This window comes from Ochotona curzoniae, unplaced genomic scaffold (assembly GCF_017591425.1).
Source record: "Ochotona curzoniae isolate NIBS_2020 unplaced genomic scaffold, NIBS_Ocur_1.0 contig_1014, whole genome shotgun sequence".
Taxonomy (NCBI): Eukaryota; Metazoa; Chordata; class Mammalia; order Lagomorpha; family Ochotonidae; genus Ochotona; species Ochotona curzoniae.
In genome coordinates, this window is record NW_024464920.1 from 206,411 (window position 1) to 216,554 (window position 10,144).

Genomic DNA, 10,144 nt, shown 5'->3' on the forward strand with positions numbered 1-10,144 from the left:
ACGCAGGTGGGAGTGGGCACCCTTCCTCTGGAGGCTGGGAGGCTCCCTCCTAAGTGGCCTCTCTGAGGGCCTCACCCCTGTGGTGACACTGGTGCCCATGAGCTGTGTCACTCTGAGTCCAGCAGGTTGGCTGTTCCCATGTTCCTGCTGCGATGGAGCCCCTGAACCTCCCAGGGACCTGCGGAGGCTGCTTCACGGCCTGTCCAAGCCGGCCTGTCCTTGCTCAGTCTGGCAGATAAGTCCAGCTGGCTTCGCTGCCACTAGTCAATGCTGATCTGTCTCCTGTTCCTCCCCACACACAAAGCACCAGGACTCAAGAGACCCCCACAGGTCAGGCACCGTGAGCACTGGAGCAGGACTGCCCAAGGAACCAGGTGGAGCTACCACCACCGTGAGAACCCAAGAGGGCCCCGCAGAGTGGGCAGCGGGGAGCACTAGAACAGGATTCCTGGAGGAACCAGGTGGAGCTGCCAACACCACGCTGTGGCCCTGCCTTTGGCCACCATCCAGCCACAACAACAGCAGCTACAAACACCCCAGTCAACCACTCTGGGTGACTGCAGAATGTTGAAATAGCAACAAGGTTTCTGCCACCCATGGGGACACTGAGAGACAGCTGGGAGGCCACCTGCAGCTCATCCCCGCACAGATGTGCTCACTGGCCCCCAAGAGCAGCAACCAGTGCCTAAACACAGATGCAGCCCAGTTAAGGACAGAGGAAGGATACAGGGACAACAGAACTGAACCCTCCTCGGGAGACACAGCTGTGTCACCACCTCTCCAAGGGAACCTCGCTGCACCTGTGTCACCCTCTCAAGGAGTCATTCACCTGTACAACCTGACCCTACCCTCCAGAGGAGGCCCCAGGAGATAAGCCACCAGGAGCAGTGTCCAGGACAGCTCACCCTGTTGGGCCAATGTTACCAACCAGGAGGCCAGCTGATGGTCTCTGATGCTCTGGCTTGTTCACCACAGCTGCCTAGTGGACAGCAGTTCTGCAATGCCAGAATGAGGACTTCTTGGAATCACAGACCTAGGAAGACTGGGAGCACCAGGAGGATCCCCAGGGAACCCTAGAAGAATTTCCTGTGCCACACGTGCCCTCAAAAGCCCCCCAGGAGCCCTGAGCCTGCAACTCAGTTGAAACACCAAAGTGGCCACAGAGACAGACAGCAGGACAGAATCCAGGAGGGACAGGAGGAGACGTGGGGGCAGGAGTATGCGCAGTAGCTTACCCATCACCACCCAACCAGGCCAACCAGGAGGGGAAAAGCAGAATCATGGCGGATGGGAGGTGTGTGCACATGGGCGTATTGGAAGCTTGCATACGGCATAGCAAAACAACTGCTGGTGAGTTCACACTAGAAACAGACAGGCTGAGAGGTGCAGTACCTCAATTCTACTCTACAATTGCACACGCAAAAAAACAAAGCAGAAGACACACCGGTGCATTGGGGCACACGCAGGCACAGGCTGTAATATACACCAGTCCAACACGAGGGATGAGCTCCTCCCAGACCCTGCAGGGAAAGAGAAACACAGCCACGCCACAGGAGCAGAGGGCTTCCTTCCTTCCATAGGGTTGGGCTCACAAGAACCAGAATAGGTGAGGAAAGGCCACTGTTCCTGCTAGGACAGGACATGGACTGAGTAGGGCTGGCCCATGGACCCACTGGTATGCGCGAGATCTGACACTTGGAGAGATCTGGATGGAGGAGCCTGGGGATCTCCTCTGTCGGGAAACGCTCCCTGCAGGTGAGTGCAAGAGCCAAGATGGGGAGCAGCCCAGAACAGGCCAAATTACAGTACCTACTGGCATGCATTTGGCACAGGTTGGGGGCAGACCAGGCTGGGTCAGTCCATATCACCCACTGGTGAATCCGAGTGCCAGAACAGAGTACGGGTCAGGTCAGGTCAGGGTGCAATACCAGCCAGTCCACATGAGGGCCAGGACTGGGGACTGGCCCTGGAATTGAGGGTGGGCCTGGCCTGGCCAGGCTACAGCACCTGCTGGCAAATGCCAAGGTGAGGGGGCTATGCTAGACTGGGTCGTAGCACCAAAAAAAATACATGTGAAACCTGGGGGTTGTGGGGACAGCCCAAGTGAGGGGTTGCGAGGGCACCCCTGCTGGGCCACCACTCCCACTGGTGAACATGAGAGCTGGGATGGGGGCAGACCAGGCCGGGCAGGGCCACATTTAATAACCTACATGTGAGCTGGATCAGGGAAAAGCCAGGCTGAGCTGACTGTACCTTCTGATACATGCATAAGCCAGCATTGGTGTGGATTGATTGGGCTTTGCTGCAGCATCATCTGGCAAATGCTGGCACAGAGGCCAAATTCTGTCAGGCACAAGCATGGCTTAGACAGATGAGGGCACCCACTGACACCAGTGTGGACTGGATAGTGGGGCTGGTGTGGACAAACTGGGTTTCAATGCCCATCAACATACATGAGAGCTGAGTGAGATGTGGGAAGGATGGGACCACTCTGCTGTGCATACTGGCAAGCACGGGAACCAGGGCAGGGGTGGGCCTGGTGGGGGTATTTAGGGGTTGTTCAGACTGCAGCTCCCATCGGTTTCTGTGAAGGCCAAGTAAGTGGTGGGCAGGATTGGGCTGGGCGGCAACACCCATTGGGTTGTGTAAAACAGGACTGGAGACAGAACTTACTAACAATTGTAACTGCCAGTGTGTGCGTAGGCCGATTTGGATGATAGACTGTGCTGGATCCTGTATTGGCAGACACACACAAAAAGCAGATCTGGGGCCAAGCACAGTGGCCTAGCACCTAAAGTCCTTGCCTTGAGCGTGCTGGGATCCCATATGGATGCCGGTTCTAATCCCAGCAGCCCCGCTTCCCATCCAGCTCCCTGCTTGTGGCCTGGGAAAGCAGTCGAGGGTAGCCCAAAGCCTTGGGATCCTGCACCCGCGTAGGAGACCTGGAGCAAGTTCCTGGCTCCTGGCTTCGGATCGGCTCAGCTCCAGCTGTTGTGCTCACTTGGGGAGTGAATCATCGCATGGAAGATCTTCCTCTCTGTCTCTCCTCTCTGTATATCTGACTTTGCGATAAAAATTAAAATAAATCATAAAAAAAAAAGAATCAGGTCTGGGATGGCCTCAGGTGAGGTTTCTTGGGTGATTCCCTGCCAAGTGAATTGCTGGACTCAGAACCCTAACCAGGGAGAGAATTGCAGGTCCCATGAGCTGAGTGTGGGAGTGGATGTGTCAGAGCTGAGCCTCCTCAGTGACTCAGAGCAGTGGACAGCATATCCAAATGAACATGGAGGAAAAGGCAGTACACTGGAGCCTCCAAAGGACACCTGGTACCATGGCAGAGGACGGAGGACAGAACAAATGATCAACTACCTCAGCCAATCGTTGGCAGTGAATATCTGGCAGTCGGAGACACTAAGGTAGACTAAAGCAGCCAGTGGATTCGGGAGATTTCATCATGATTGGAGTGGTGGGATCGCCAACAATTCAGGACTGTTGAACTATCAAAACCTCTGGAGAAATTCATGGTGTTGTAAATTTCTATTTTTCTTCCTGCTGTTGATTTTGTACTGTGGCTTTTCATTTAAGAGGCTGTCATGTCCAAATGTGAGGATGTAGTGCGGTGTGCATCTCTACTTCCAGATCAAAGATGGAATACTAATGAAACTATTAGCTGTATCTTGACAATGGGAGGCTGAACTCTGCCATTGTCCATGCCTGCAATGATGAACATGTGACTGTTTATGAAGAGCTATGCTATAGTAATAATATAGGGGGATTCGGTGGGGGGGGGGCAGGGGGAGGGGGAGGGGAAATTCAAGGGTCTATGGAACTGTATCACAGGATAATGATAGTAAGTTAAAAAGAAGTTAAAATAAAAATATAGGGCCCAGCATTGTGGCCTGGCAGCTTAAGTCCTCACCTTGAATGTGTCGGGATCACATATGGGTGCCAGTTCTAATCTTGATGGCCCTGCTTCCCATCCAGCTCCCTGCTTGTAGCCTGGGAAAGCAGTCGAGGACGGCCCAAAGCCTTGGGACCCTGCACTCGTGTGGGAGACCTGGAGGAAGCTCCTGGCTCCTGGCTTAGGATCAGCGCAGCACGAGCCATTGTGGTCACTCAGGGAGTGAATCATCGGACAGAAGATCTTCCTTTCTGTATATATCTGACTTTGCAATAAAAAATAAATAAATCTTTAAAAAATAATCTTTTTCAAAAAAATTTTTAAAAGACTGTTTCTATACTATCTCTCTTTATTCTCTGATACAAAGGATTCTGTTCTTGTCAGATTCCTTCAGCACAGTGCTAGAGATCATGGCTTCCTTATACGGATGCGCTTCTGCTCTCAGCTGAACTGCCCTCATCTGTGGTTGAAGCAAGGGCCCTGGAAATGATGAACTCAGACCCAGACTGAGTGCCATTGCTGCTCTGGCCACTTGCAGGATATAGTCCCTGATATTGTCCAGAGCATGATGCCCTCTAAGAATGTGACCGGTGTAGGTTCATAGCTACGAAGTGGATGTGTGAGTTCAGGGGACAGAATAGCCATTCGACACTTCCCCTTCACATGCATACACAGGACTGTATAAAGCCCTGAATGTCTGTGGACTTGGCGGAGAGCCATTTATGTCAATGCAAGAAGGTAATAGCATGTAACACCTTTGGAAGATAATAAAGTAATAATGCAAATCTCAAGCTGTTTCTGACTTGGTTTTCCTTGACTTCCTCACCACGTGTCTAGATGTATAGGTCCCCTAAACACGAGCGCTTTCTTTAGAAGTTGATGGCTTCTAAGATTTAAAAAAAAAGAAAGGCATAACTAAAGGCATTTAAAAAAAGGCATAACTGGAGAAAGAAGGGTATTGTCTGCTTGGTTAGGGATCTTAGGAACGCAAAAGAATATGCAAATTTTATTTCCAGCTAATTTTTCTCACAAGGCAAAATTAAAGTGTAGTTTTGGAATACTGAATTGTTAAGCAGAAAGAGATCTTAGACAACTATATAGGCCAAAATATGCATTTTAAATTGAGGAAGCTGATGCACTAAGATCGGAGATGATTTACCCAGATTCAACCATCAATGGGCAGCAAACATAGACTCCAGGTGGGGCCAGTGCCATGGCATGATAGGCTAAGGCTTTGCCTGTAGGACAGACATTCCATGTGGGCACTGGCTCTTGTCCCAGCACCTCCACTCTCCATCCAGTTCCCTGCTTGTGGCCTGGATGGCCCTTGCACTCACATAGGAGACCTAAAAGGAACTTCTGGTTCCTGGTTTCAGATCAGCTCATCTCCAGGCAATGTAATTGTATGGGGTGTAAGCCAGCAGATGGAAAAACGCACACTCTGTCTCTGTCTGTCTCTCTCCTTTGGTTTCTCACTCTATTTTTTGATTTAAAAGGTTTTTTTAAAAAAAAAAATAGACATCAGGAACCAAATCTCATGGTCCTTTTCCTTTCCCATCCCATAATCATTAGAACAAGTAGAATTCTGCAGTTCTCCTTAAAAACAAGTGGAACACAAGGAATGACGGAGGGGAAATCCCAACCGCACCGATTTTTCAAACATCACTGAGCTGATTATAGGGTCCCTGTTCTATCTCCGCTTTCCAAAGAGTTCCTTCTGCAGTTTGTTGTAGGAGCTGCCTTCACCTGCTCAAGCCATCATTCCAGGATATGTGCAGCTCCTGCTCCTCCTTCAGCTGTCCCACACCTCTACCGGTCAAAACACCACACCTCCTCCAAAACCATTTTTAACTTTTACACTTTCATAAATCATTTATTCCTTCCTTTTTTCCACTTATCCTCTAAATATAAAGTATGTTTCCTCCCATGAATTACCACCAGGCACATATGTTTAGCCTTATGTATTTATTTATCTGAAGGTCAGAAACACAGAGAGGAACAGATAGAGAATCTTCCATCTTCTGGTTCACTCCCCAAATGATCACAATAACCAGCGATAGGGCAGGCTGAAGCCTAGAGGCCAGAGCTTCACCCAGGTCTCCCACACAGGTGGCTGGGCTCCAAACATGTGGGTCATCTTCTACTGCTTTTCCCAGGCATCTGGACCGGAAGTGGAGCAGCCAAGGCATGAACCAAAACCCTTAAGAGTTTCCAGCATTGTCGTCAGTGGTTTTACCTGCTATATCACAAGACCAGCTCCCAGGGCACGTTTTTCATCCCTTCCGTGATGTTTATGACACTATTCTTTAGAATAGTTTTCTTGTCTCTCCCCCATAAATCCTTGAGAGAAATAAAAATTTGAACCTTCAGCAAATTTGAGCTCTGCATAGTTCCTGGAATCTGTTAAGCAGTGAACAAACGTTTGTGGAAGAGAGTCCCTTTATAAGTTCTGCCGAATTCTTCAGGAGAGACGGGAGATGGCTATGTCCCATGGCTTCGGTGTCCACCCCCTTGCCCTATTTCCTCCCTTCCCTCCAAGAAGAAAATAGAACCAACCACTCCATACCAGGCCCTTTATTCAGAACAGAGGCGACATCTGCTGCAGCAGTGAGCGTGTCATCAAGGACACTGAGCAGGAGTCTGAAGTCCAGTGCACTGGCCATGCATCGTTGGAGAACAGTTCTAAGGAATCCAATGGTACAGCACAGGGCTCAGGGGCAAGTCAGCGTCAGGGGTGGGGAGGGCATAAAAGAGGCAAACTGAGGTAGCACTGGGGAAGTGGGATTCCAGGAGCATAGAATGGGCAGACGTGGCATGGACAGCAGGCGCTCACAACTTCTTACAGACCCACTGTTCCAGGTTCTCAGAGCAGAGTGGTTTATGTGCCAACCTGGTCATGGAGAAAGAGGCAAGGTAAACCGATCGCATCTTAGCTGAAATTCTGAAACTTTCATCTAGCTTCATTCTCAGGAGGGCTGAGTTGAAAGAGAGGGTGTGATAATTGCTGAAACACTTGACTCACCAAATGACATCTAGCGATGTCGTCTCCACTAAAAACCCAAGCAACTATAAAACTAGAAAACACACAAAGTGATGCAAAGGATGTGGATGTGGGCCTGGGACTAGGTGGTCGAATCATGTGTCTAATGCCAGGTAACTAATGCCCACCATTGAGCAGTAATGAAAGTTACCAGATGAAGATGAATCAAAGGAGAGTTGAAAATGAAAGCCTGGGCCTTCCACAGGAACTTTGACTTAGATATTATATTCCATATTAAATGACAAGGAAATGGAGAGGGAAGAAAACAGTGTTGGGCCAAAGAGACAAAAGGAAGGAGAGAAGAAAAAACTAGAAAATTAGGACACAGTGATGGCCTAGGGGTAAATTCCAGCTTTGCACACACCAGGGTCCCATGAGGGCACCAGTTTGTGTCAGGATGCTCTGCTTCCCATCCAGCTCCCTGCCTGTGGCCTGGGAAAGCAGTTGAGGATAGCCCAAAGCCTTGGGACCCTGCACCTATGTGGGAGACCCTGAAGAAGCTCCAGGCTCCTTACTTCAGATTGGTTCAGCTCTGGCCATTGCAGCCACCTGGGGAGTGAGTCAATGGACAAATGATCTTCCTCTCTGTCTCGCCTCCTCTCTGTATATCTGCCTTTCCAATAAAAATAAATAAATCTTTTTAAATAGCAAAAGGATTATTTACCAGTGGTCAATGCCTTCTTTATCCAGGATCTTCTTGGCACACATTATGTCATCAGTAAGGTCATCATCCAAGAACTCTGGCAGGAGTTTCAGGAAAACAAGTGAGACGGTTAAACAGCATCACCCACAGAGGTCTTGGGTTTCCCTACTCTCTAGACCCAGTGGGTCTGGGTTGTCTTTCAACTGAAGATTTGTGCTTACTGTCTTTCTCTATGGAAGCCCCAACACAATCCTGATGCCTTCTGAGAATAAGACCATCGGTGTAGCAGCCGAGATGCCCTCATCCCATATCAGAGTGATGTTACTTGCATCCCCGCTCCATTTCTGATACAGATTCTTGCTAATGTGCACTTTGGAAGGCAATAGGTGATGGCTCAAATACTCAAGTCCTTGCCACCGGCATGGAAGACCTGCAGTGAGTGATTCTAAGGCTCTTGACTTCGGCCTGGCCTAGCCCCAACTGTTGCAGGAACATGGAGAGAAAATCATTGAGACAGCTCTCATACCTCTCTCTGTCTCCTTGTCTCTCATGATGGCCTTTTTAGAATATAGGTAATAATGGGGCTGGCACAGTGATAGAACAGGTGAATCTCTGCCTGTAGCATTGTTATCCCACTTCTGCTCCCTGCTAACGGCCTGGGAAAGCAGTGAGAAACCTAGAAGAAGCTCCTGACCCCTGGTTTAGGATCAGCTCAGCTCGGACCATTGTGGCCATTTGGGAAGGGAACCAGAAAATGGAAGTGCTCGCTCTCTCGCTCTCTCTCTCCCTCCTTTCCTTCTCTCTGTAACTCTTTCAAGTAAAATAAATAAACCTTAAATAACTACAGTAATGCCTCATGAATAGTTAGGAGCTTCCCAGACCATCTCAGGAAGAATTAACTTCTGTGAAAATGCAGATTTTTTAAGCTTCACGATTCTCAATTCAGAACATTTGCCTTAAAACTTCAGCGAATTTAGTGTTTGTGAAAAACCCACAGCTTCTTAGCATTGCAAATTGAAACTCTGAGATTTGCTTGGGATCCTACCGAGTAGGGAAGCGTGACACCATAACGGGAATTACCCCAGAGGGACAAGGTACAGGCTGCTCACTTTCACAAGCGATGTCACAGATGTTCCTTGACCGAGGGTTCTGCTTGCTCTTGCACCAAAGTTTGTCACTGATCTGGAAGATCCCATATTCTGTGCTGTCATTGTTGTTGACTGTAATCTGTGTATCAAGACCACTGGTATGAAATAAGGTACATATCCCTGAAGAAAAGATGGAGAAAGAGTCAGCACAGAGGGGTTCAGTGCCAGCAAAAATGTGAGCAACTGTATTTTTTTAGACAAATAAAGCCTCTCCACCAAGCCTCCGAAGAAGCCAAAGCATGAAGCGTATCTTTACAATGCAGAGTTCCCAACAGAATCAGGCAAATGGAGAAGAAAGAAATGGAATAAAAGAAAGCATAGATCAGCCAAGAACATAATATCCTTAGACTGGAGACGGAAAAGCGAAGCAAAGCAATGAAACAAAGGTTGCAAGGCACTCACACTCAGACATCGGGATATTTCCGTAGCCATCCAAGTCTTTCAGCTTCTCGGACAGCTCACACTTAGTCAGCTGTGTAGCCTGGATGGCGGAGAAGACGCTGCTCACCAGGAGCAGAAGGACCAGGGACATCATTCTGCCTGTCTCCAAGAACCAGAGCTAGGAACCGTCCCAGGGATGCCTCATTTTATTCATGGAGAAAGCCTCGAGGGCCTGTAATCCAACCCCACATCCAGGAAGAGGGTGAAGAAACAGCTAGTCACGCCAAGACAAAAACGCTGAGCTTTCCTTCCGTAAACTCCCCCTACTTTCCCTTCACCTCCTCCAATCTAGTCCACATCAGGGAGTGTTCTCTGCCCAGAGAGACTTGCAAACACTTGGCTTTGTTTACACCTTTGTTTATTGTGTGGCCAGTTCTTGGAAGCAGGGAGTGCACGTCCCACTCCAGGAACAAATGCCTCAGGGGCATCGCAAGTGATGTGCTCAGAAAACACGAGATGAGCGCGTCCATCACCAATTCCCTTCTTCTGCCCCAGAGACGTTCACAACGTGCAAAAGTACGTGTCATCAAATGAGAACGAGAACTGGCACTATTCTAAGGAATCTCTGCAACAAGGTCCAGAAAAGTCACTTCATATGGTGGTTTAACGAATGAAGATTCAGAAACAGGGACAAAAATAGGGGAACATGAAAAACAGATGCTACTTAGATCCCAAGAGTTTCCACTTAGGAAAATGAATAATTTGAGGTTCGTATGTGCAAATTTCTAACATTCAAGGAGCTATTACCAGGTCTCTTGCCTCCAGTCACATTAGCACAAAGAGCCAAATACTCATTAACCTTATGACATTATGTAAATCCAAAGCCAATAACTTGCAATACACTGGTTTGGGGATGGACTAGCTTTTGCACAACCTCAGAACTGACTATGGAAATTGGGAGAGAGAGCTTAGATGTGTATACATCCAGTAAAATGTTCAGTTCTGAGCCATAAAGCCATTGACGCTAAGCC

At 48.7% G+C, this 10,144-nt stretch overlaps 1 protein-coding gene across 2 annotated transcripts; it reads right to left on the reverse strand.

Annotated features, from left to right (window-relative positions):
- Positions 1 to 6,460: 6,460 nt before the first annotated feature.
- On the reverse strand, positions 6,461 to 9,288 carry LALBA (lactalbumin alpha). 2 transcript variants are annotated; one of them, XM_040988477.1, is made up of 5 exons: positions 9,135 to 9,288; positions 8,694 to 8,852; positions 7,606 to 7,681; positions 6,749 to 6,791; positions 6,461 to 6,583 (listed from the first exon to the last, which is right to left on the reverse strand). In XM_040988477.1, exons 1-5 carry the CDS (start codon positions 9,265 to 9,267, stop codon positions 6,521 to 6,523), a joined length of 474 nt encoding a protein of 157 aa, XP_040844411.1. In that variant the 5' UTR covers positions 9,268 to 9,288; the 3' UTR covers positions 6,461 to 6,520. The 2 variants fall into 2 exon arrangements, with proteins under 2 accessions (XP_040844411.1, XP_040844420.1); XM_040988486.1 differs by having other exon boundaries at positions 6,467 to 6,791.
- Positions 9,289 to 10,144: the final 856 nt, after the last annotated feature.

Coding starts and splice junctions, on each gene's coding strand:
- LALBA (XM_040988477.1), bottom strand. CDS start 9,267: ATGATGTCCCTGGTCCTTCTGCTCCTGGTGAGCAGCGTCTTCTCCGCC. Junction 7,682..8,693: donor CTGTGACATCGCTTGTGAAA/GTGAGCAGCCTG, acceptor AACTCCTGCCAG/AGTTCTTGGATGATGACCTT. Junction 6,792..7,605: donor AAAGAAGGCATTGACCACTG/GTAAATAATCCT, acceptor CTCCATGACCAG/GTTGGCACATAAACCACTCT.